Source organism: Embiotoca jacksoni, unplaced genomic scaffold (genome assembly GCF_022577435.1).
Source record: "Embiotoca jacksoni isolate LCO1_2020_lvr unplaced genomic scaffold, fEmbJac1.0.p SCAF_15, whole genome shotgun sequence".
Taxonomy (NCBI): Eukaryota; Metazoa; Chordata; class Actinopteri; family Embiotocidae; genus Embiotoca; species Embiotoca jacksoni.
In genome coordinates, this window is record NW_027185285.1 from 6,118,393 (window position 1) to 6,144,263 (window position 25,871).

General features: G+C 45.0%; 1 protein-coding gene across 3 annotated transcripts; it reads left to right on the plus strand.

The window, feature by feature from the left end:
• Positions 1-6,741: 6,741 nt before the first annotated feature.
• Positions 6,742-25,520, plus strand: pdgfab (platelet-derived growth factor alpha polypeptide b). Of its 3 annotated transcripts, XR_011178247.1 has the most exons (7): positions 6,742-7,400; positions 8,707-8,803; positions 13,147-13,281; positions 14,512-14,702; positions 22,948-23,074; positions 23,679-23,804; positions 24,474-25,520. XR_011178247.1 is itself a non-coding variant. In XM_069149124.1 (6 exons), exons 1-6 carry the CDS (start codon positions 7,338-7,340, stop codon positions 24,485-24,487), a joined length of 627 nt encoding a protein of 208 aa, XP_069005225.1. In that variant the 5' UTR covers positions 6,742-7,337; the 3' UTR covers positions 24,488-25,520. The 3 variants fall into 3 exon arrangements, 1 of the variants encoding a protein (XP_069005225.1); XR_011178248.1 differs by lacking the exon at positions 13,147-13,281; XM_069149124.1 differs by lacking the exon at positions 23,679-23,804.
• The last annotated feature ends 351 nt before the right edge of the window (positions 25,521-25,871 follow it).

A 25,871-nucleotide genomic window follows, 5' to 3' on the forward strand; every position in this document is an offset into this window, starting at 1 on the left:
GAAACAGCTTCATGGTAAGACCCATAAACTGGGTAGGGCTTCTCTCCTGGAAGTAAAGTGCTTTCATGGCTTAGTTAGGTGTGGTTGCTACAGGAATTGCACTGTGTTGAGGAAAATCTTACACACAATTCAGGGCACTTGCTCTGTGTCATGGAATACCTCAAGTTGTGTTGGGCCCTGCCGCCGATGAGCATGGTAAAGCAAAGAGCAAACAGGAGCACTAAAGGGCATTCTCCAACTCGGCTTAATCAACCTTTAATCCAGGGCTCTTATTTTGGTGGCATCCTTTCCCTCAAGCCTTTGCAACCCCCTTCCCCGTCTCCCCGCACCCTCTCTCCTCGTACTTCCACCCAAGTCTTTTTCTTTCCTCTTCATCTCGGTCACGGATAGCTAATGTCACTCAAGTCAAGCACAGAGATCTCGCCTTAATCCCATACATCAGCACCACCATCACAACCACCACTAGGGCCCTCATCACAAGGTCCCTACTCGTCGAGTGGGACTGCCTGTGGCTAGTGAAAGACGGGTAGAAGGAAGGGTAAAGTCAAAGCCCCATCTGACATGCCAATTGAAGTCATTATGAGCTTATAGTCTCCTAATACATCTCAGAAGACAGCTTCGTGTGCCCCCTCTGAGAGCTGAGCTCGTCTGTCACGTAGCGACGTAAAGACGGCTTGTCATTGAGTTCGCAAGCTTTCCATTTAGCTTGTAATATGTTTTTATTTAATTATTTTTTTAGATAAAGCTCTCCCATGAACCCTCCATCTTTTTTTTCATACTTGATATCAGTTTCTTAATATTTGTTTGGATGACTTTTCTCTGCAAGTCAAAGCCATTTCTTTGCGCTTGCTACTGACATATAGTCCTGTAAATTGTCCTATGTTTATTATGAATATGTCCCTGTATATGTTTCATTCTTTAATGTCCTTATTTCGGGGCCAGATTCATGTAAGGCAATACTTGTCCGCTATTTTCCCATTGGCACCACCAGAGAGCTTACATTGGTGCCACTATAATGTCTGGGCTCTACACGTAGACTTTGAATTTTCCTCCATCCCCTTGGGATCGCAGTGAGACAGAGCAGCTCTGTCTCCTGCTGTCCTTTCCACATCGTCCTGTCCCGCCTTTGATGTTCCCCGGCCAAGAGCCTGATTTGTGGGTTAGCCATGTCCTCCCCTCCAAGCCTCCGAACTTGTACAACATGCGGACGCAGTGGGAGTTCCCAGAGTTTTGGGGGAGCTGGAGTGGAGAAAGGAGGTGGTGGAGGGGGGGGGGGGGGGGGGGGATTGGGTCAGACCACCACAGAGCTAGGGAGACCCCTGTCTTCCTCCTTGCCGGTTCCCACCGCTCCCAACACGGCACACACATGCTGAAAAGGTCAGGTCTTGATAGACAACAGAGCACCGGCAATTACGCTGCTATTTCTTAGTGGCTGGAAGTCCCCTGTTTGCTGTTTGAGTGTGTGTGTGTGTAGAAAGAGAGAGTTTTTTTTTTTTTTTTTTTTCTTCGCGTTCATAGAGAATAAAGAGGTAGTGTTTTAAAGGGGAAAATAAGCTGGGACACGGGGAACGGGGAGCTGCATGTAAGGACTTGTGCCCGGATTGCTTCATGTCTGTGTGTCTGTCTGTCTGTCTGTCTGTCTGTCCATTTGAGGAAATTGCAAGAAAGCGCAAGAGGGAGTGCAGGTGTGTAAGTGTTAGGGTTCCCAAATATACAGTCTATGTGAGTGTAGGAGAGAGTTCACATGTGGGTCTGCTCCCTGGCGAGCTGCAAGTCTAGTTTTTGCTTCTAAATAGGAATTATTTTCGCTACACGTGGAGCTGAGGCTTTCTGTCTTCTTCTGCATTGTTGTGGGCAGGAATCCATCTCTGACTAAAACAACAGAGTCAAACCCAGGGACCCACAGGAGGTGGATGCACACCGAGTATTTTTTTTTGCCATGTCTCTCACCTTCTCGCACTCTAAGGATGGCTTCCATGGAGGAGTACAGAGTGAAAAAGTCAAGGCAGAGTTATGACAAGAGCAGACCGCAGTTTGACAGATCTGGAGATGACACAAAGAGGATGCTGCAGTCCCTTAACAACTGAAGTGTGCTGCTGTAATGTATAATCTGTTGCAGCTGCAGGTTTGCCTTGCATACCTCATCCCACCAGCTTTGTGCATTTATATGTGCATGCGGCGTCATTTTTTGATGCCAGAGGTGGACTTAACTGCAATTGTGACTTATGAGAGAGCAGTTGGGTATTGTGCCCCCTCAATGCCTGTGCACCTATCGTGCCTGAAAGGAAAAGGGGTCCAGAGGGGTGCTGTGAGGCCCCACAGAGCACTTCATTGAGTTTGCTACGCATGTCAGAGAGATGAAGCCTTGTAAATGACTGCTAGTAATTGTTCCTATAAAAGAGCAGCTGCGTCTAGGACCAGTTATAAGTATAGCTGCCATACTCTGCCTCCCTCCACTAAATGCTCAGTTGAACAAGCAGTAATGGTGTGTGTTAGAGTCTTCTCATTGCATATATGCCCTGTGCCACTGCTTGTTTATGTGCATAGAGGTTGCCCTGGATATGCACTCTGCTCTGGATAATTTCCAAGTCCAATCTATATTGCTACCAGCCTCTGGAATGTACCTTTGCTCCTGGGAAATTTCACCTGAATTACTTGCCCGTGTGTGTGTGTGTGTGTACATGAGTAACCCGACCATAAACGTTACCGCTGTTTCTAATGGGTGTATTACAAGAGCTTGTGTCAAATAACACACAGCCCCACACTAAAAACATCAAGACTCAACCCACTAATGGCATCAACTTTATCATTATAGACACTGATGAGCTACTATGGGCTTTAGTTAGCGGAGCCTAATTCTACCCTGAGGAGGAGGGAGGGGATCACTCTACAAAGGGCCTGCTCCCCGTGTCCATGACTCACGCACGCTCGTGATACATCTGAGAGTCGCTGGAGGAGACACCAGGTTAAGATCTGTGTTTGTTTCTCTGTTGCAAGGCAATCCACTCTGCAATCCACTTGGCCTTTGACATGATGATGTGACACGGATTGGGGATGCCCAGTGGAAAAATGTGTAATAGCTTTCACTGCAACGGAAATAACAGTTGCAGGTATCGTAACGGTCACGAATATGCAGCTATCAGTATTCTGAGTTTCGATTGTACGCTGCTATCTGCTATCTTTTTATGGCTCTCCAGCACATTGAAGTGTGAGATTCTTTGCTTTCATTGCAGGGTCAGAGTTCAGCTGCACTGGGATCAAGTTGAGATTGACTTATGGATGATTATGTCTGTGTTCTCAGGCTTACTGTACTTAGACACAGGGAATTATTTTGTGCAAATCCAATACATGTCAGGACTCTATGATTCCATGGCTAAGAATATCACTGAAAAGAGACACGTAGGTGTATAAGGCCAACCAGTTCTGACCTGACAGGATCTTCACGAGGGCACAAATAATGATTAAAGACCTGCATCTATCTCGTTAAAGGTTGGTGGAGTGGGAAGATCAGGATGGAAATGCATCCCCGCTTCAGTCCAGGCAACTTATCTTTAAGTCTGCTATTCTATTCTACGGCAGAACTGACATAAGTATATTCGTGTTTTGTCGATAAACCAAGCCAAAGGATATAGTAGTATATTCTGAAGTATAAAACATGAATATTATAGGAAAGATACCTGATAAAAAGTCAAAACAGGTACTGTACATCACAAAGGAAAAACAGGTTTCAATAATACACTGTCTTTGAACTTGCATTGTTATGCCTGACATTGTGTTTTTGGTCCATCCATCCGTCCGGCAAGTGAACACAATATCGATAGAACACTTTGAGAGAACCTCTTCGGATTTGGCACAAACATTAACTTGAACTCAAGGATGAACTGATCAGATTTTGGTGGTCAAAGGTCAAAGGCCACTGTGACCTCACGTTTGTCTCAATCTTGTGAATGTGATGCAATAATTTAAAAGCAGGCGGGGAGATTGGGACCATATTTCACATTTTGGTCAGATACTAAATTAGTGCCACAAAGTTTTGTATCCACCTTGAAACTGCGGTGATTGTATAGATCTTCTGTGCTGTTGGGTTGAAAATGTGTGCCAAACGTTGAAAGTTAGACTCTTTAGCTTCTTTAAAGCAACACCCATGTTTCAACTATTGTCTACTATCAGACAGCTTTATTGGCCAAACATGTAAACACATAGAAGGATTCCTTCAAAGTATTCACTCGACACTATATGAGTCCAGAGAAACATGGATATAAACTGCAACGTGACTAGAGGCAAACAACAGCGAGGTGACAATTGTAGTCTTTTTCTTCCTTAATCTCCATCTTCCTTGGTTTAGTCTGATTAAAGAACAGATCTGACACTATTTTACTACAGCTTACAAAAATAAAATAATATCTTGACTACAACCAAGACTCCATAAATGATCACTTCTTCCTTCCACAGATGATTCAGACAGACAGTGCATCCAGACAAAAGGCACACTTCAATTCCCCAAAGGCCATGCTACTCATATCCACCACATTCTTAGACAATCAGCGCCCACCCCTTTTCCTATTTCCTATGCCCACCCCTTTTCCTATGCTTTTCATTGGGAAATATGTGTGGCCTGGGGCAGAAACAGGAGTCATCACCTCACTCAGAACGTCCTCTCTGCGCTGAGTCTTTATGGCTAGATTTACTGTGCACCAGCATCTATAAAATCCTTTAATGGGGTTAATGTTGTTAGGTACACAGGGCTCAGTTGCCAGTAAACATGTTGCCTAATAGCTCATGCAGAAAAGGAGGAAGGAGAGGGAAAGAGAGGATTTATGGTCCTGAAGCTTACACTTTTTCTCCTCCTCTAAAACGTAAATCCAGTGATTCTTCTTTTCACTCTGCTGCTCAGTTTTTTTTTTTTTTTTTTCCTCCTTTGTATATTTTCTTTCTTTTTAACTTTTCATCATGCACCACCTGGACCATCGACTCCATCTTACATCTGCATTACACTTCTGTGTGTCAAGTTTAGGATTATTTTCTTCATATTAATCTCCCACAATTTATAAGCATGGTCACCAAAACACAACAGAAGTATACAGATGAACAACAGAGAAAGACTCCAGTGCTTCATCCTCTCCTAACAGTTTTCCCTTTTACTCACTTCTTTGCCTGAAAAATGAAATGATCACCGTCTCTTTGTGTCCTGCTCTCTCACATCTTCCTCTGACTCCCTCTTTCCCATCATGATGCGAAATGAACACCTACAAGAAACATGAGTCATGAATTTGAGTGAGAGCATCCGTCCAGGCAGGGAGGCTGACCTGTGATGTAACCATGACAACAGCCTAGGGCACAGGGGTCATGATGAACCTGCCTGTCACAAGCCACCCTTAGTCATTTTTGCCATAGCACCACATACTTTAACGCACAGTTACAAGAAATGAACGATCAGTGCAGGGCAGTAACTTTTAACAAAGGTGCTTCAATGGGAACATCGAGCCACACCAATGACTTTAACAGAGGGAAATTTATTATAAAAATATCTGATTTATTTTACAGCACTGGTACCATCCTAAAATGAACTTCATAGGCCTATTAAAATAGTTACATTAATTATTCCGCCATCTGCTGCAGTGCTTTGTTTCCAGCCACAGCGCCCTCAGGCTGGCTTTGTGCTATGCGATCCAGTTGAATGGACAAGGTGGAGGGCAGACCACCTGGTTGTCTGACCTATGGCTCCCCGCTGATTGTCACCTTTGCTGTCTGTCTGTGTCTCTGCTCCTGTAGGTATGTCTCCTTTATCTGGCCCTTGGGCTTTTCCCCCGGACCTCCCAGCACAGCGCGGCACGGCACGGCACGGCACAGGACCGCGCTACCTCTAGCTTCCTCACAACAAGTTAGGACCAGTCTGTGATGAACCTGCAGTAAAGTACTTGCTTCCTGTGTCCCAAAATCATGCCCACGCACACACCCACAGTTAACTAGTCACTGTCATCATCCGCACCATTTTCTGAGGCACCAAGGTGTATTTGCGCTCGTAAATGTCCAGACAGAATCAAAATGTATTCCTCTGCCTTGGCCTCAAATGTATAAAAAAAAAAAAAGCCGGTGTTAACTATCACAAAATCAAGAGACATCACGAGTCACCACCATCAACACCGCCATGATCATCGTCTTTTTATATTTTTTATTTTTATTTTTCATGTATATCATAAAACATCCTGAGGGATTTAATGTAAATTGATAACTTCCTCTTCGCCCATCTCTTTATTCAACCGGTGCCTCAGCTGTTAACAGAGAGGAATGAGATGAGAACAGTATCTCATCATCATCTTCATCACCAACCTTTTTGTCTCAGTTTGTCCATGTCAGTTTTGTAACTTTTCAGATCACTGATAATCAATATCGATTACAGTCCGAATCTCTGAATGGGCTCGCTGCTGAAGAGCGCGCGCGCACGCACGCACACACACACACACACACACACACACACACACACACACACACACACACACACACACGGGCTGAAGAGGGGGGAGGAGATGGCGGGTGTGGGTGTGTGTGTGTGGGGGGGGGGGGGGGGGGGGCACGTGCTCTTGAGTCTTAAGTCATCCAACCAGCCAACCAGCTCCCTTCGCTGAATAGATGCACGATCACCAAAACGAGAGGGGAGGCGCAACGGGCACGGAGCTGCTGGCTCTCTATATCCAGCGGCTCAGAGGCGCTCTGACACCATTCACTCCAGAGTCCTACACAGCCAAGGACCTGTGCAGACTGCTGCAAAACGGGCTCTGGATAGCACAACACGGACAACTTTCCTCCTTGTGATTTTCTGGGGGCATCTGCTCGTTTGGATTATATTCATTCAGGACTATTAAATACTAACATAGAAAAATAGCCGTGCGTCTTAATTCTGTCCAAGTCTAACATTCTGCTAAAGAAAGGAGACGCGTGTCTTCTTTGATATCTTATTAAACTGGGCTGGAGAAGCTTTTTTTTTTTTTTTTTTTTTTTTTTTTAGGGGGTGAAGCACAAGTGCAATGCACGTCAGGCTTGTCTCTTGGGATTGTCTCATTTGCGCTTGAGGAACTATGTCGAGTTGCAGCACAAGGGCTTATTCAAGAGGACGCAGTCCAATGTGAATAACGAGAATCAACTTTCAGCTTCCTCACGCTTTTCACAGTTTCAAGCAAGTGCAGCACGGTGTCTGACTGACCCACTGAGCTGCACTGACACCCCGGTTTCTCTCCCCGAGGGGATGGTTGTGGATCCTCTGGGGCCAGGAGCGACTCTGAGGCTCCTACAGAATAGCACCTTTTTCGTATTTGAGGTTAATTCTGAATTAAAGGGAAATGAGAGCCGCACTTTCTTACTTCCTGCTGTGGACGACGTACCTGCTGCTGGCCACCGCTGAGGTAAAGTTACCGGGACACAGCACAGCCAGAGAGGAACGGGGTTGGAAAGACTGTGTCTCTCTGGCCCCGTGTCTTACTTAGTGGTGTGGGGTTTTTTATTCCTGTGAGGGTGCAAAGGTCCCACAGAGAGCGCATTTCTCCAAGAGCTACACGCACAACAGAGCAACTCGATGCCCAGAGAGAGAAAACTACAAATAGCTCTAACTTTTGTAATTAGACTAGAAAATAAATGTGATCACACAGCCAACACAATTTGAAGCAGTTCTTCATTTTCATTGACCTACAACCGATCCAAACTAGGCTATCTGTTAAGAGAATATTTAAAAAAAAAAAAAAAAAAAAGGGCAGTTTAAAGAAACTACTCTAAGAACAGTGTAGGCTAAATATGAATGAATTTTTCGAGACTGAACAGCACATCAGCTTCACTGAGGGGTCGTCACTGAGCGCTTTAGAGAACCAACATTGCGTCTGCGCCTGGACACATCGCAGTTATTTTTGGCTTTTGTGCCAAATCTGTTTGTAGCCTGAGCCAAGTGGGCAAACTTTTTGGTTGTGCTATAAGCGCGTTCATGGGAACCGCTCTGGAGTGATATAAATAGCCACTGTTCCTGTGAGGCTGCACGGCTTGCTCAACTTGAGGTGCCTGCAGGACCGCAACAGAGTGACGAGGTGCCGCTTGTGTGAGCACAACTCGCTCCGATTGTATCGACTTCAATTCCAGTAGAAAACAGACCATTTAAAGCCGAGACAAGATTAGTATATGTAGGCTATACTTTTTTTTTTTTGCATAGATAAATCAAGCACTTTGTGGCTCGTTTGGGATTCAATTCGAAATTTGCAATTAATATCTCAAGTAGTTGTTATATTTTTATGCTGCTAGGTAAAGCAGTTTAAATATTTTCCAAAATAGAGGTTATACAGGAATATTGTGCTTATTCAAAAATTATCCGGGTGCTAAATTAATCAAAACTTTATGATCATAATTGTGTAATTCAGCTTTATCCTTCAGGGACGCTGCATTGCTCCTTTGCAAAGCTTATTTAAACTGCATCTTTTCTCAAGGGGGTTCCGCGCCACCTTTTCTACATGATTGAGGGGACTGTATGGCAACGGGGCAGACCTGCTTGCTTTTGTTGGCACATATTTGGAAGTTGTCTTATCACTGATCCTTGTGACGGTTGTTTAAGCCTGGAGCCTTTATTTATAGAGACAAATAAATCACACAAATGTTCCCCACTGACCCGACACATCTCTAACCTTCATCTCCTGTTTGATTTCTTTGCCCCCACCCGCTCGCCCATTGAAGGAAGTGGAGTTTCCCCAGGAGCTGATAGACCGACTGTCCCACAGTGAAATCCATAGCATCAGCGACCTCCAGCGGCTACTGGACATTGACTCCGTAGGTAAATTCTGCCTCTTGATACTTTTAACAATGGACCTGAGATACATTTTGAACCCTGATGTCCTGCATGTTGTCCAGATCTGTTAAAACTGCTGTTGCTGATGTAAAACCACGGAGTAAAGGATGGTAGCCTACTTAACAAAGCTGCAGTGAATTACACCAGGAGCATGGCTTTATTTGCAGTATGGTAGACACCTGAACATTTTAAATGGCATGGGGACTTCTCATATCTTTGTCTAAGTGAAGCAACACGTGATGGCTTGATAATCAAGCTAAATAACATGACATAAATTTATTCAAAGATCATACTGTATCTAAAATAATCAGCACAGCACCTTTGCTGGATGGTGAATTTTGAATAATAATTAAAAAAAAAAAAACAATCACTGAAGATGTGCTGCATCTATGGATCCATTTGGCAGTATAACAGAGGGAGAAACTGATGTTTGAGTAACATTTATTTAAATAGTATGTACAGAGCCAACCAAGACTGCATATTTAGTTAATCTAACGAGCAGGTTTTGTAGGCACATTCTGCTGATTATATTCAGCAGGGAATAAGTGAAGGTATGGCCCCTGAAATTAAGCTCCAAAGACGTGCCTGTGTGCAGGAAATTGCTGAGGGTTCTGTGTACCAGAGAGGAAGGCTGCCAAGTGCAGCCCTGGCATGCATGATAAAGCAGCAACCATGACAGGTGCATTGACTGTGCACATATGATAGGTGGACTTTCACTGTGCATATGCTTTTAGCTGCAATAATCACTGCTTGGTTTTTTTTGCCCTGTAAACAGAGACAGCAGCTTGCAAGTCAAGTTGTTTTTTCTTCTGCTTCAGGTGCTGCTTCCTCTGCAGTGGGGGACCAGTCTGTCTCAGACTGTCATAGATTAAGTTACATGGGTGCACTGGTAGAAGCTGTTTGCTTTCACATGAGCCTCTATTTACACAGGCTGTGGTCATATATCAAATTCAGGGCTCTCCCATAAAGATTTGTTGATGGAAATAGGTAATTACAAAATTTGCCTTAACTGTCCCAAATGATGTAAGCTACCTCACCGGTCATAGCTCATTAGCAACCTCAAAACTTATACTCAGCAACGCAGCATTTAGACTGGTCTTTCACTCAATAATTCTTCTGTGTAACCAAGCGTTTGCTTTTCTGAAAGACGTATCAATTAGGACTAATAGCCCAACATCATTAGTGTGTTTAATTTATTAATTCACAATCAAAGCCACCTGCACTCCACTGCAGCGATTCCTCTGCTTTAGGCTGAGCCCAGAATAGATTCCCCGGAGTGCCTCTAGCATGAGAAGAGGTGTTTATAATTGAATTAACACGTCTTCCTTCAAACAGAGCAATGTTTTGCAGGGTAACAGTAGTAGGCTGATTATTATTACGAGGACATAAATCTGTCTGAGGGATAGCTTGGCGTCTTTTGCCAGCCCATTAAAAGACCTTCGACGCCAGCCAGAGGGGTATTTTCTGAGCTTTTGTTGCAGATGGCCGTGACAGTAAAACTACCAGTATAGGCTGAACTGTACACGTATATAAACAGGGGAAGGGGAAAGAAAAGGGCTCAGATATATTATTTACATCTGTAAAGCTATGCAACACATGGAAACTCCAACAAAGACTAATGTCAGTTGTTTTGTTTTATCATTTTAGTGAGCAAGAAAATATTTATGTGGTGATCTTTTTTGTGTCACACTTGGTTGTCAATATCTGAGGTTTTTGTCTTTGGAGGGATGTCTTTTATAATTTAGCCGATAAGAATGGATCACTGAAAAGAGCTTATCTCGTGACTGTGTTTCAGTTAGTGCTGCTTTGCTCAGTGCAGACTTGCATTTGTTTTTGTGTGGAGGGCGTCTTCAGCTCTGACTGACAGATGAGATGACCCCGCTGAAGTCTGCATATGGCCGTCTGGCCCCCGAGGTGCTCCCTCTCCTCGTTATTCCTCTTCTCTAACCCTGTCTACCTCCTGAGGTGGCCTCCTGCCTGCCTGCTTTTATCTCTGTCAGTGAAGGACTTTGACAGAAAAGGAAACCTGACTCTTGGCATGGGGCAGAGGTGGAGGAGGGAGCAAGAGGAATCTGGAGGTTGTATTCCTGCTTCACTCAGAAAGGCCGCCAGTTGTCGTGCATTCTGCTTTGTTTCTGACAAGCTGGCAGTTTGTTTTCCTGCTGTACAGTTGGCAGGACTACCTATGAACCTGCAGTGTCTCAAGAACAAAGTTTTCTTGCTTCCTACCTGCCTTCGCACCCACAGGGAGGGCCCGTGGCCCATCTGACCTAAAACTAATACTTAAACTAATACTCAAGTCAGCCATGTAACCCTTGATAATAACAAAACAAGGAAGAGTGGCTAACGGAAAATAATTATGGAGTCACCTATTACAACAAGTCAACAACATGTTGGCTATTTGTATAAGTAGAGGGGAGGCAGACAGAGGGGAGGAGGAGTAAAGGGAGGGAATCGAGGCCCTCAGCTAATGGAGGGAGTAATTTGCCAGTCATGAAAGCCTGATTCATGGCGAGAGACTGTCTCCTGTCCTCTTTTCTCTTGTCTCAGTTTGACAATGCTCCGGGTGTTTTATAACTTTTTACTCACCTGGAGCCAGCAGAGGAGCAAACCCCTCACTCCACTTTTCCCTCGGTCTCCACCTTTAACTTTAACACCCTTATATATTTTCCCTCTTTTTTTTTTCACTCACCTTGCCTCCTTTTTCTCTGCATCTTCCTGCCTAATGACTCATCACCTGCTTTCCATAATTCCTGTGTCCCTTCTTTAAGTAGAAAGGGGGAAAAAAACACAACAGGAAGGTCTTATATTGTGCTGAAAAGGGGACTCTGCAGTCTATGAAGGACTTATTTATGTCTTACCTCCCTTATGTCTCCCGGTGGCCACCAGTGTAATAGCCTCCCTTGTTCTGTCCCTCCTCTGACAGGAGGTGAAGAGAGGGATAGGTAGGGCAAAGTAAGAGAAAGTGCAGGGCGATTCAATGGCCTGTTGTGTTATAAGGTTGGTAGGTAGGAAAATGAGCCAGCTATCTCGAGTCCACCTGACAGTGCTGAAGAGAGTGTAGGAATATGTTTTGATGTGTATTGCATGCACTCTAAAGAGTATGTGGCCTTATTTACAGTATGTGCATGTCTCTAAGTGTGGCTACCCTAGCCTAACACACTGAAAGCTCAGCCTGGCCTCATTTGCAGTCAACACTCCCCTTTTGTTAAGCAGTCGTTCTGGGTCACTGACTGTCAGACTGACAAGCTGGAAGGAAATTCCCTTAACTCTCACTGAAGGGAGGAGATTGCGGCTAAAGCATGACATACCTTGAGAAGGAAGGCATTGAAAAGCAAATAAACAACCAATCGTTCATGTTAAGTGTACAGGTGTAGGATTGTGTCAGCCAGGTAGGGTGGATATGCTGTACCTACAGACAAGTAGACCCACCCACTTAGCAAACACTTTCAGACTCTGCTCTTTGAGCTTTATCATTTTATTGCTGCTCTGGCAATTTTCTGTAATCCACTTTATATTCTGGGCGGGGGACCAAAACAGGCAAGCTTCATCAGATGACCATGACTGTGTAAAAGCTGAACTGGCTACATTGGGCTGGAGTTAGAGGGCTAGCATTGCAGCATAACAAAACATGTACTTTTCCAAGCCACTGAATGGTTGAAAAAGCAAACATTTTCAAGTAAATGAGAGACACGAAACCACTAATTAGGTGCAGGAATAATAGTGGCTGAGTACCACCTGTCAAATGACCAGTTTAGTCCCCTGTGTGTCTGTAAAAACTGCTTGTTTTTGAAGCAGCATGCTGACTCACCTGTGTCTAGTTACTTTACTGGTGCTGGGGAAGTTCAGCCAAATGAGCGAGTGGGGCTGACACACAAAGCTTGCAATTAGACACAGAGGTCTGTGTAAAACTCCTGCCTACACCCTGTGTACTCTGGACTGTTTACCTCAATTTGCGACATCAGCAACAGTTGTCCACCCTCCCCATTGCCTGCAAGCCAGCATGCTAAAGGGAACTCTAAGCCCTTCAGGGAATCAAAGAATCAAACATACGGCACAAGAAACCATCTCATTATGGTTGTGTGACTAACCGACACGCAGTTTGTTGTGGAAAGGGTATATAAAACATCAATGGCGGATCACATGCAGCCTTCTGGTGAGGCCTACCAAGCCACCCATCACAGCCATTGAACACTGTTAAAGTTGCAGTGGCGGTTACAGACTCATAGTTCGATCATTGGCTGAATAAGCTCTGTGTGTGTGTGTGGGGGGGAGGGTCTTTGCTTCTGTGTGACATTATTAATATGGCAGCCTTCTGTTTTGACGAGGTACGGGAAACGATGTCATTGAGCAGCCCAAATACCACAAGCACAACAACCCCCACAAGAACTACTCTCGTCATCACGGTTACTACAACGACCTGAAGAGCTCCCAGCTACACAGCCGACGCAAGAGGAGCATTGGTAAGCCTGAAGGAATACAATTCACTTTACTGTGTTGCTCAGAGGTTGCATCACGATCAAATTTCACACTACATACACATCATAACTTGGCAAACAATATTACAGCGTCAAAATGCCATAAAAACAACCCTCTACTTAAATATGACCCCTGACATACGAGTTCCCAGGAGATGAAACTAATTTCATACAAAGCTGATAGTTAGTGGCTTTTATACTGCCTTTTTGAGGATAAAAGGAATCCTAATGAAGACATCTACCCAGTATTTATGTCAATCAAGGAATCATGAGAAACGAGACTGGTGTGTGAGGTTGACGAGGACGTCTGACATGAAGCCTTTTAATTGGCCGGAGGCTAACAGATCTAAGACACACGTCAAGAGAGAAATACATCCTTGAGCGTGGAAATTCCAGGCATTCAGGGTTCAAGTTGCAGCTCGCCTGGGCTCTCAGTCAGATTTCTTCATTAAACGCCACGCGGTACGATATCTGATCGAGGCGTGGAGAATACCATGTAGTGTGCGATGCATGTGTTACGACTGGTTGTGTGTTCCTCACATCTCTCCCCAGCAGCACAGCATTGAAAGCAACACAGGATGAAGTGGCTGGTCGTATTTCATGCATGTGCGCCGTATCATAAGCGTGCGATACAGTGTACAGTATATATTGGCAGCTGTCCACAAAAGCCTTCACGTTCTGTACGTGATGGGCATGTCATCTTTACAACATAATGGTACCTTACGGTACACTCTCTGTCAAATCTTTAGGTTTGAGTGCCTGTCAGAGCATCAAATCTGAAATGAATGCTCACTGGCTTCCTCTTTTCGCAACAGCCAGCAGGTGTTAAAGGCCATTATTAGATTTCCACCGGCAGACATAAAGGTTTTCTGGCCAAGTCACACCGCATTAACCCTAGTGAGGGCTCTGAACAAAGGAGCACCCTTTTTACGTCTCACAGACTCCTAAGCTCCTTAGCCAATATGAGATCAGCTTTTTGGATAGCTTGTCTTCTTCACAGCCTCAAAAACGAGGTTGGGTGTGATCTGCGGTAAGACGAACAGCTCAAGTGAGTCATCAAAATAATGAGCAGTGAAAGAATGCACAGAGCAGCTGTGAGAGAACAGGACCGATTACAACAGTGCACCAGCGCATGCTTGCCGGTGTTAAATTGTGTCACTGTATGCTGATGCAGAACATTAACTGGAATAGTCTCGCTCCCTGTCTCTCTTCTAGTGGAGGAAGCCGTCCCGGCGGTGTGTAAGACACGGACGGTGATCTATGAGATCCCCAGGAGCCAGGTGGATCCCACGTCTGCCAACTTCCTGATATGGCCGCCCTGTGTGGAGGTGAAGCGCTGCACAGGCTGCTGCAACACCAGCAACATGCGCTGTCACCCTTCCCGCAAGCACCACCGCACCGTTAAGGTAAGACCCCACCTGCAGCATGAACTGTCTGCAAGCTAAAGGGACTTGCTTATATCCACACACAATCACTTATTACCGTATCGCCGGGATAAACACACCCACTCACCGCCTCCTTATAACACAACCCCTTTCCACATGCAACTGGCCACTTTCCCTCCCACCAGGTAAGTAAAACACATGCCTTCCTTCATGCTCATTCCACACGTCCTTTACAAAATCCTCTCCTTAACCTCCCCCTCTCCTCTGAGCCTCCTTGGCCAGTACCCAAATATTGGCCACCTAACCTCCGCCGCCACCTATCCTGCCGCCACCTATCCTCCGCTCTCTCCTTCCATTTCACAACCCTCACTCCTCATCTGTCTATCCTATGCCAGGACAGCAGGAGGGAGGAGGAGGAGGAGAGAGAGAACAGGGAGACAGGGTTGTTGGCCAGGACATCTGTTGAAGGATAGACCTGCGAGGGATGCTGCTGCCAGATATAAGACAGACAGAGAGAAAGAGAGGGAGAGAGGGGGAGAGGGAGAAACCACCTCCTGTATCTTGAGAGTGTCACTGGCTACTGCACTGCTACTCCATTTGTTTGGCCCCTTTGTCTTTTCTAGAAGCCCAGAGGAGACGAGGTGACAAGGAGGGTGAGAGAGGGATTTAATGGGGTTGCACTGTTCCGGAAGCTCCTTGGCATCGGTTGCTTGGAAACATGTCCTCCTGCTCAGGATCAGAGGAGACATGGTGTCAGAGCCGAGATGTATTTCTGATGTATTTACACTACAGCCTGTTAGCCTGGCTCTGTTTAAAGGTATGGGAGTTATGTGGTCTGTTCTCAGAGTAAAAGACAACCAAGGGATAAACAGGATAGCCTAGAACACTCTGACTGCGTTTAGTGTTTGTCATTCAGTCTATTTTTGCATGCCGTTGTCTCTTCTCTACCATCAGTGTGATGTTGACCAGACATGGGCACGGAGACATTGCTTTCTCTTTATGAAGGGCTTTAAAAGATGCCGCCTTGATTCACCAGCAGAGTAATAAAACAAATACCAATTACTGTGTGCCGCTGCCTCCTTCCTCTTGGCACACTGGGACAGGTCATGGAGATTTCACTATTGCTTGCAGGAGAATCAGTTTGATCCGTTTTAAGTCATAGGCTGCACTGACAAGATGGCCATTGTAGGGCACAAGGCATCGCAACCAGGGCACAGGATTTATGGTCAGAAATGTTGACTCATAGTGTGGTAAGAGTGTCAAGCTCTGATATACAGCACAACCCTGTGTGTCTGTCTGTCTGCATGCATGCACACTCATCTGTCTCTCCGTCTGCCAGACAGTCGATGTCTGTCATCCTCAATAGGAGCTCTGTCTGTGATCACAGTGATGAGGAGGGACGGAGAGACACTGAGGACGGCGTATGAGACACTACAAGGCTGGATTCAGCTATTTCTGGAATGCCGTGATCCATGCAACTTTGTCCTTGTCCCCCTCATGACACTGAGCACAAAATGAGTACACAGAGACTTGAGAGGGACCTTCAGGAGTGTTGGGCACGGTTTCATTGGGGGGGGGGGGGGGGGGGGGGGGGCTGTTCCTTGTGGTTCCAGCCACTGGCAAAGGGAGCTAAGAGGCGCTGAGTCCCTGGAAAGGTCTTCCATCAGGGCTCTCTCTGGTCAGGAGACATTCACCACATTGTTTGAGAAACATTGTCTCAGTCAACTTTCTTTTCCTGCCTGTCCCCTCAGCAGTCTGAAAAGGGTTCAGTTTGTGCTTTTCCCTGCGTATATTTGAAACCTAAAAATGTTGTGTGTCTACCCTGGGTCTGCCTTGTTTGTCTTCTGCAAGCCAGGGATGGGAAAAGAACATATTCGCTGTGTTTCTTTCCATCGCATGCCACTGTACATTTGTCCAAAAATCACCTTTATTTATTTATTACCCCGCTTCCCTTTCTCTCCCTCATCCCTTTTTCATGGTGTGGACCCAAAAAAAAAAAAGAGCACGGGTCTGTGCAGGCTCCATTCTGTACAAGCCTGTCCTGTTGAGTGGTGGGGTAATAAAAAAAAGGCAACTTAAAATAGGGCTAGCGGGAGGAAAACGGGCAGCTCTTAAAGTCACTTCTTTTTCCTTGGTCAGTGTTTTGCATTGTTAATTTTTTGCACTTTGCTCCATCACTATTATATATTGATATAATTATAGACATAATATTTTGAAACCTTTATTTGTGCTCATGTAAGTTACATTTACAGTGTTGTTTTTGTGTTGTGTGCATGCCTTGGCATGGAAAGGACAGCAAATGAGAGAGGTTATAAAGATTAGCAACATGCCACCCATTTACAGATGGTTCAGTATTCATGAAAGAGAAACAGAAAAAGAGACAAGGATATGAGAGGCAAGCAGAATTCCTAATGAGCAAATGTTTTTATGTATTCAGACTCTATCAACCCAGCATTCCTTTAACTCCGCCTTCACCCCCACCTCCTTCTGCACTTTCAATGACACCATATTCACTCCCCGTATCCCAGCATCTTGGCTATACCATTGCTTTTCCATTGAATGTGATTTCTCTCACTTCTCTTTTTCTTGCGGCGTTTTATCACAGAAGGCTGGCAGAAACCTCTCGGCCATTTTGACACTGTTTTTGTGTCATGCTGTTCTTACAGGTGGTTTAATGTAGATAATGTCATGAAAAGACATACACAAATACCTGTCAGAATTAATACATCACAGACACATTTGATTTCTCTCCTTTGGTCCGCAAGTGTTCGTCCTACTCCTTCTCCAGTATCCCCCTCAGTTCTCATATCCTTGTCTCAGTCTGCTGAAGCTGTGTTCAGTATTTCGGATGTTTTTTTTTCAGTGCTTTTGGCTCTGAAACTTGCTCGACAAAGACAACAGGTGATTTAGACCAGACTGAAGTTTTGTGTGGGATAGAAAGAGAGTTAGGTTGTGATCTCGACATGCACTTTCGCATTCTGTTGCACACTGGTCTCTGTATATGTATGTGTGTGTGTGTGTGTGTGTGTGTGTGTGTGTGTGTGTGTGTCTGAATCTAAATGCCTCTCTGTGTTCTTTCTGTGGGCCAGAGTAAACAGGGCATGACACTGGCAAAGAATAGACCTGTCACTCATACTCTCACACGTGAACTCGTAAGGCTTCTGCAGTACATCAGTTCACTACGTACCCCTTCATTTTTCACGTATATTTTGTGATATTTGAGCTGACATTTAAAAAAGCAAATCAGAAGTAACGGATTTTAGCACATGCATACCAGGAAATAAATTTATTATGCTCCAAAAATGTAAAGATGGCAGTAAATGAGCCTTCTACTTTCAAATATAGAAGATACTGAGAATAATGATGCCTACAATTTTAGTATTTGTGCTGTGAAAGGCCTTTTTGTAGTCAGATTTTCACAACTTCTTTTCAAATCCTGTTTTCAAAAAAAAGAAAGGTGTGCGTGTGTGCACAACTGTAAACTAACACTTTTGATTACCTTCATGCCGTTCCTAAATCGAATCAACATTATTACTGTTCCTGTTCAGTTTATCTAATTTAATTAACTGGAAACTTTTAATTGCCCTTGAAGTATATGTAAAAGTTTTTTGCGGAGGTCAGAGGGGGTCATCAGGGCACATCTGTGTAAACCCAAGAAGAACGTGTGCTTGGGTGAGAGAGAGAGAGAGCGAGAGCGAGCAAGGGAGAGCGTGAATGAGCACTCTCTGCAACGTAAACTCCCCGACCGCAGAGCGGGGACAAGGCCATTTGTGTGAAGCTGCAGCAAGAGGAAGACAGGCCACAGAGTAATGAAGTGTTGATGGCTACTGGATCAAAGTGGAGGCTGACAGAGGCCAGGCGGATATAGCCACAGTGCTGAGTGTGGTGGTCCACACATCTCTCCCTACGCCCCACACACACACACACACACACACACACACACACACATACACACTGTGTGACAGTTATCTCAGCGTTGGTGGGTCACATCCGGGTGTTGGGGGAAGCAGTAGCTGCAGTGCTGCGGTTGTGTGGGACCCTGACTTACGGGGTGTTTCATAAATAAAAGACAGTGTGATGGTGATACAGTGAGAATGATTTATGATCATCTCAATGGTGGGGTGGGATGGGGCGATGGGAATGAGGGGCCTCCCTGTTTGAAGTCCCCTGCAGCTGTGAATTATTTTCCCTTTGATTCACTCAGCTTTTCGACTTGATGAAGAAGGGTGAGGGAGTTTGTGTGTGTATAAATGTGTGTCTGGTGTGCATGGTGGGGGTTGCGAGTGTCCATGGGAGTGTCCTGACCAAGCCAGAAGCCGGAGAGTTTTGGCTACTGCTGTGCCGGCTGGAATGCATCAACTGGAGCAGGAAAAGTAGCAGCGTATTTTAATCATATTTTACTTCATCTCTGTATTTTCCTCCACTCCTCCCCTCCTGTCCTCCCTTCTGGTCTTCCCCACTGACTTCATCCTCCCCCTCCACAACTCTTCTGCACACACACAGTCAGTTCAGTCTTGGAGTCTGATTATCTGTTATGTGAAATAGTTGTTCACTCCCTCCTTGCTCTTTCTGTCTCTTTCCTGAAACGGAGCCATCTCCCACTCTCTAATTTTATCCCTCTGTCAAGTCTCTGCCATTCACTCTATATTATTTGCTCTCTTTCATTAATATCTTACTTATCTTTTTACTCGTTTAAGTGCTCCATAATGTCTTTTTCTCAGTTCTGTAAAGGCACGCAAGAAACAGAAATATTATACATCTTCGGATTCTTTGATATTTGATATTGCATGATGGTTCTGCAGGAAAAGGGAAGCACAGCACATGATGTGGTCAGGGAGAAGACAGATATTCACATCTGGAGATACATTAATGTGTGAGAGAGGTGTGTGTGTGTAGGGGAGGGGGGGGGGGGTTGTGTGCACGAAGTGTCATTTTGGGATTGCAACCCTGTGAGAGACGTGATAAATGCCGTCCTTGCTTCCTCTCTTCTTGACACACCGCCAGCGTGATAACCCCTTCCACCCATCATCCCTAGAGTATGTGGGTGTTGTGTGGGTTTGAAGCAGAGGGCAGCATCAGGTTGTCTCGGCAGTCTTTGTCTGATGTTCAGTATTTGTCTTCTGTGGGTTGCCACTTTCTTCAGGGTAACATTTTTTTTTCTTCCTTTTATTTCAAAAGAGGATGGAGATACATAAAGCTTCTCCTCCTTTCTCTTCCTCACAGTTGTAGCATCTCAACAAATGTCCCTTTTTTTTTTCCTGGGCAACAAGTCCCGAGTGTCTGTTTTGCCTAATTTCCCTCCTGACAGATGAATTGCTCCCCCACCCTGCGGCTTTCCACCCTTCCGCTTTCCAAACGCACGCATACATTTTTATTTATTTTCACTCGATTCTGTCACTGCTCCAGTACACGATGGCCCGCGGTGCACATCCACATCCTCGCTGTGTTTTCCTTGGAAGGCCGGAGTAAAACTTTCCCCTCCATCATGCTCTCATCAGTGCTTTGTGCTCAGGGAATTCCCAATTAACCCGAGTAGGACAATTGGCTTCACGAGGAAGGCCACGGAGACACTGGGGACAAACCAAAGGGGGTGCACTTCCCAGACCCCCCTGCCTCACCCCAACCCCCTGGATCAGATATCATTCCACAGCCACTCAGGGGACTCTTTCTCAGGGCCCTGGCTTTCTAGTGAATTTAAAGCAGTTTGATTTATACAAAGAGAGTGCGGGGCCCCTTGTCGTAGCATGGGGGTCTCTTCATGATGTATGTTTTATGTGGGAAATCTGCCAGATAGGAAGCTGGTGATCTTTGTATAGAGGCAAAGAAGTGGCAAAAAAAATTACAGAATCAACCGTGGAGATGAAGTGGAAATATGGTCACGAGAGAAGACCTCCTTTCCTTTTCTTGATACATTAACATTTTCGCATAACACACGAAACAGGAAACAAGACAGATTAAGAAAGAAAGAGTGTTGAGCTCCGATATGTAAATACATTTAGTGACAAATATCCCCTTCCGAGTGTGTGAATGTGAAGTAACTCAGGGAGTGTTTTTAACCATGCTGTGTGAAGGGCAAAGAGACAAGCCTACTGCTGGGCCTCCCATCACGGAGGGGTGGGGGGTGGCAGTGCTTCATCCTTCTGTCAATAGCTGTTTGTTTGGCCAGAAAAGTGTGTGTGTGTGTGTGTGTGTGTGTGTGTGTGTGTGTGTGTGTGTGTGTGTGTTAGTCATTAGGATCCGCGTCAGTAGTAAGTGTCGGAGACGGACGATTCTTTTGGCTTCCTGCTGGCTACTTCTGAAGCCCCCTCAGCCCAGACATTCCCGTAACCAACAGCAGCCAAGCCGTCCACCGAGACAGCTGCGTCTTTCATTCCTCTTTTTCTCTTCATCCTTTTTCTCCCTGTTTTTCAGTCTGATAATTTGATTAAACGTTAGCAGTGGCTTTCTGGGAAACTTATGTCATTCCGGGATGCCGTCTGCACTTGAGCTAAATAACAATACACTTTTTATAACTTCTCTGTCTAGCCTGTCAGTGTTAGTGTAATAAATTTCCCCACTGGGTAACCCAGAAACTAAACGGTAATAGGTAACACATGAATGTCATCTAATGCAAGTCATGATCATGGTCACTCTCTCCTCCCCCTTCCTTAAATAACCCTCCTATGTTTCTACCCACCGGCGCGCACACCCACCCTTGTGTTTCCTAATGGAGAGTGATGGTTCACCTCCCTACTCTTAGTTCTTCCTTGCTCTGGCCTTTCACCCGCTCTCCCTCTCCGTCAGGGCCCGGTAACAGCAAACACACCACCACTAACCCAGACACCATTGTCCTCTGTTTGCGCAACACATACCTCCTCTGCTTGCTTATCCTCTTTTCACTCCCTTCCTTCTTTCTCTTTCTCCTCTTTCATGGTAAGAAACTGTTGCAAAGGAGTGGCTGGTGAAACTGCTGGTCCTTCACTTGTTTCTGCCTCAGATTCAGCCTCACCAGATGAACCCCCTTCCTCCCCCCCAACTCCCAGCCTTTGTTTCAGCACCGACATGAAGCTGCTCTTTCTGTGTGAATGTCAACATTATACTTTGTTTTATCAGACAGGGATTGGTATGTTCATTTGTCTGCATGACTAACTCACCACTGAGAGCAAAGTCTTGGCGGTATGCCATCATGGGATAGAGGAAGAAAGACTCTCATCAGTTTTGGCCTTGTGTGTGTGTGTGTGTGTGTGTGTGTGTGTGTGTGTGTGTGTGTGTGTGTGTGTGTGTGTGTGTGTGTGTGCGCGCGCGCGCGCGTGCATGTGCGTGTTAACCTCATGCTGACTGCAAAATCATGTTGTTCATAACACCAGAGAGTGGGAGATTGCTGGCCAATATCCTCTCTCGTGTAGTGACCAGGATAGGTGAAGGAGGGGATATTGTCTCCATGTGGCCCCCAGGTCCTCAGTGGTGGATGGGGAGGTTACCTGCCCTTGGCACTCAGATCAGAGAGGGGAAAGCATGTGGTTCACCTCCCCTGAGTTACACAACAAGATCATCATAACCTCCACCTAACCCTTTCTAGTCAGCTTGCATCAAAGACTTTATCAACATAGTGTAGCCATAACCCTCGAGGATCAGTCGTTTTCATAGCTGTTGGGTGGGAAGTAGTGGCCTAAGCCCTAAACTCAGAGGGTGTTACCTGGAAGGATAGGAATTCCTGTGCATTGCTTTTTGTGTTTGTTAGATTGGAAGGGTTACTTTCTGGGGTTCTGCAGCTTACATTAGACCCAGTGTACTGTATTTCTTGCCTGCATGCTCTGCAACACTTACTAACCCATGAAGAAATGTGGTTTAAAGCCAACATGTTGGGACAAGGTGAGGGAGTTTAGGTGTGTATCTGTCTGCATGTGAATGTTCAGGGCTTGGATCTCCCAGCTTCTCTTCCCCTGCCAAGGTAAACGTTCCCTGGGCCTTAGGGTGTCTACCCGCCATCTCTTCCCTGCCATTTTTATTTTAGCTTACTCCATTCATTTTCACACCTGATTAAGAGTCCATAGAGCACACAACAAGTGGAACCCAATGCATCATCCTCCGAGGAATGCTGGCACACTTTAAACAAAGCAAGGCAAAGCAACGGAAGGTTTTTTTTAAATGAATCGATTTATGGATGTGTCGTCATTCACAGAATGGCACTGGTTGTTGTCAGCGGACGGGATAAGAGTGTGTGCGTAATGAAGAGTAATGACAGTGCAGGCTCTGCAGCTAACCTTTTCACTCTTCCTCTCTTCAGGTAGCAAAGGTGGAGTATGTGAGGAGGAGACCCAAGCTGAAAGAGGTCTTTGTGCGGTTAGAAGATCACCTGGAGTGTGTGTGCACATCACAACATCACGTGGTAGAGCACTCGGACGCAGAAACAGGTAAATGTGACGCCGAGATAAATAGTGCACCTTCATCTTTGCAGGAAAATCACTCGGAAGCTGAGTTTGATCGCTGAATCCCGCCCTCATCCCTCCGTCATGCCCAATGCATTCTGCTTTCCTGCCTTGCTCATGTCTGCCTGATGGTCTTTTTCTCTGTCTGGCTCCTCCGCTTTGCACTGGATGACCTTTTTCTATGACTGCTCTCAAACAGACACACCTGTGAGGTGGCCTGCTGTCGCAAAACTATAAAGCTTGTGCGTTGTTAGACGTGTTTGTGTGTGTGTGTGTGTGTGTGTGTGTGTGTGTGTGTGTGTGTGTGTGTGTGTGTGTGAATTTATGTGTTAAGGGAGGTTGTCCAAAGGCTGCTTGGCAAGACAGCAGGTAAATCCGTCAGTGCCTTGATCTGAAGCCTTTCTCTCTCTAGGAGCAGATAAGCGCTCTATTGTGTGCTGATTAGGCATCTGAAGTATTTATAGTGTGTTATATGTTTGCGCTCTCCGCTTCTGTCCCAGGGCTGTTGTGCCTCTTTTCTTTATCGTAAACCGTGCTTCTTGCTTTTAACCCTCCTTCCTATCCACCCTCCCCGACTTTGTGTTTTCAGGCCACCGTAGGGCTAAAGGTAAAAAAAGGAAACCTAAAAAGCTAAGGCCCAACAAGGATTTATTGGTGACATAATAAAGTTGCGCTCATTTCCCCAAAGTCCGCTGGAGAGCTGTGAAGGGAACAGGTAGGACTTAAGCACTGTAGCCTTCTCTTACATTCTGGCGCTGCATTGGGCCCAATCAGGGTACAAAAAGGGCCTGCCAATCACTGTCACCAATCACATCACAGCCAATCAGTGTGAGAAGAGGAAGGGCTCGTGCCCAAATCCTGCATGCCGAGTTTGTGGCCTGCTGAGCATGCACACTGCATATATCTGCTTTGTGTGATGGCATTGTGCTTGTGTGTGGTTGTGTGCACTATTTGTGTTGTATCATAAAGTAAAACAGCTGTTTGTCTTGTTTCACTTCTTAAAAGTCACCCTTCTCTCTCTGATTGCTTTGGCTCTCATCACCTTATCATCGTGTCATCACCCTCTAAAAAAATATTTTTTTAGTCTTCATTTTGAACAGTTGTCTTTGTCCTGTCCTTTACTTTGGGCACACACAAAATAACACACACACGTGCATTATTTTGACTGGACATAATAATTTCTGATGTCTGATCACTGTCTGGAGAAACATGAATGAAAACACTGTGGGGCTTGTGTGTGTCGTGTCAGTTTGTTTTAAATGCATGAACAGATTGAAGAAATCAGGTTCCAAATACAAAAATCTTAGATTTTGTTTTTCATGCCAAAATACACGTGTTTGTAAAGTCACGATACTAATCTCAGCTTTGTCTTTCTCTCTTACAGTGGATGTGAGGTGAGACCAATCAGAACAAGTGACTTCAACGCGGGAGGGACCTAAAGAGAGGATGCCAGCAGGATACCTGCTTTGTCCTCTTCCCCACCGCCACGCAACGTTTGTTTAAAAACTTTTCTGTAAAGTCGAGAAACTGACGAATAGACAAGAGACAAAAATAAATAAGATGCCAAAGGTGCTTTTTTTAAAAAAAGAAAAAACAATAACCAGTGATGATGACTTCCTCTGTGGTATGCCACCGACTCAGACAACTGAACAGCGCCGCTGATTGAGGCAAAAAGAGAAGATGCCGTGGAGCTCGCGCAGGGCAGAAAGACACCGAAGGAAGACGACGAAAGGGATTTGTGTTGAACATTTTGACAGACTGTGTTTGAAGACACATAATAGCAGTCGGCTTGCGCTTTTCATGGGATTCAAGCGCACTGACTCGACCTATGTGCCTTGCCTCGTTTAAAAGACTCTTGCATACACCGGAAGAAAGAAAGAGAGATAAAAGAAAAAAAAACAATGGAAAGGAAAAAAAAGATAGATGGAGAGTGATTTACTTTTTTTTTTTAAAGGACTCTGTGGAGCGTCAGACATTTTGAGCTATCAGATGTTTGCCCTGAGTGAGAAGTGAATCTTCTCTTTGACCCCTGGTTGTCTGTGACTTTGCCCACCTGCTATGTACAGTTAAATTTGAAAAGGAACATGCACCGCTACTTACAAACTATTTATATGTGTGGACGTTTGCTTTCTGTCTCTTCCAATACAAAAGAAAGAACAAAAAAGGTGTTTTTTTTTAATTATTTTTGGAGACATGCAAGAGTTCTGTGTGGTCCGGTTCTTTGTAACCATCAGTATCACAATCTCAGTCATTTTTTTTTTAGTTGTTGTTTTTCTTGTCAGTCATGTTTCATATTATATTACAGCATATCTGATTGATGTCAAGTCTTGTGTATGGTTTGGATATATGTGTGCAAGGAGGAGATGTTAGAGGCAGTACAGGAAGATGCTTTATTTTTGTTATGAAATATATTATGCATACTTATATCCAAGCAGGAATTATGTTTATTTCTTTTGTTGTGGTTGAATGCCTGTATTTAATCCATTGGGGAAAAAAAAAAAAAATGCAAAAATGTTTAGGGTGGGTGGGGGGGATTGTCAAGGAAGAAAAGGCTGCATGTGCTTTTAGCCTGGTGTGTATCAGTGCATCAGAGCTGTGAAAAGAATAGATAGGACGGATAAAAGGATAGAGTGGCTCAGGCATGGCAACTTCATAGTTGGTAGTCGTAATAAGCACTTCCAAATCCTTGATGTAACAAGTCCCACAAACATGCATACAGCACATCAGAACGTGTGCATGCCACTCACAAAAATGTTAGGGCAACTTTGGTTTGCCAGCATGC